Source organism: Tarenaya hassleriana, unplaced genomic scaffold (genome assembly GCF_000463585.1).
Source record: "Tarenaya hassleriana unplaced genomic scaffold, ASM46358v1 Cleome5073, whole genome shotgun sequence".
Taxonomy (NCBI): domain Eukaryota; kingdom Viridiplantae; phylum Streptophyta; class Magnoliopsida; order Brassicales; family Cleomaceae; genus Tarenaya; species Tarenaya hassleriana.
This window is the reverse complement of record NW_010967777.1, coordinates 1-548: the sequence shown is the minus strand read 5'-3', so window position 1 is coordinate 548 and position 548 is coordinate 1. Positions and strand designations below refer to the sequence as shown.

Sequence of the window (548 nt, the reverse complement as noted above, 5' to 3'; positions counted from 1 at the left end):
GGGTTGCAGCCGAGCCGAGCCAAGGCCCATTCGATATCTTTCCCCCACACTTCTTGGTCGATCTCGTGGATCGTAGGGCTCACTCCTTGCTCGTAGAACAGCCTCTTTATTGCATGGGACATGCAGCACGTGCTCTTGCTGAATATCACCACCGCTCTCTGCGAAGCAAGTCTCGCCACCAAATCCATTGATATCTATGTACACTCGGTTATATCGATCACTTGGTTCGTTTTCTGGTGATGGGTTGATGACCTCTGCAAAATATATGTGTATATATATAGTCGTTATAGACAGTTAGCTGCTTGGAATGATGATGGGGCAATACACTGGGGGCGGGAATCTTTGGGGGAAGTTGCTTGTGGATAAGAGAAATGATTCTCGAGAGTTGACGAACAGACGAATGTGTGCATATATAGAGATGATGAAAGGAAAATTCCATTTCTCGATCGGTGTTACGTGTTCACGGAATGTCAACTTTGGATCGATTCCAATGTACCCTTTGTCATGGAAATAGCTTCATATATATATATATATATATATATATATAT

General features: G+C 43.4%; 1 protein-coding gene across 1 annotated transcript; it reads right to left on the bottom strand.

Moving 5' to 3' along the window:
* Nucleotides 1–5: 5 nt before the first annotated feature.
* Nucleotides 6–322, bottom strand: LOC104827535 (monothiol glutaredoxin-S10; the record flags this gene model as incomplete). The annotated part of the gene is made up of 1 exon (XM_010560711.2): nucleotides 6–322. A coding segment is annotated over exon 1 (183 nt), but the record flags the coding sequence as incomplete, so codon positions are not given.
* Between the last annotated feature and the right edge of the window lie 226 nt (nucleotides 323–548).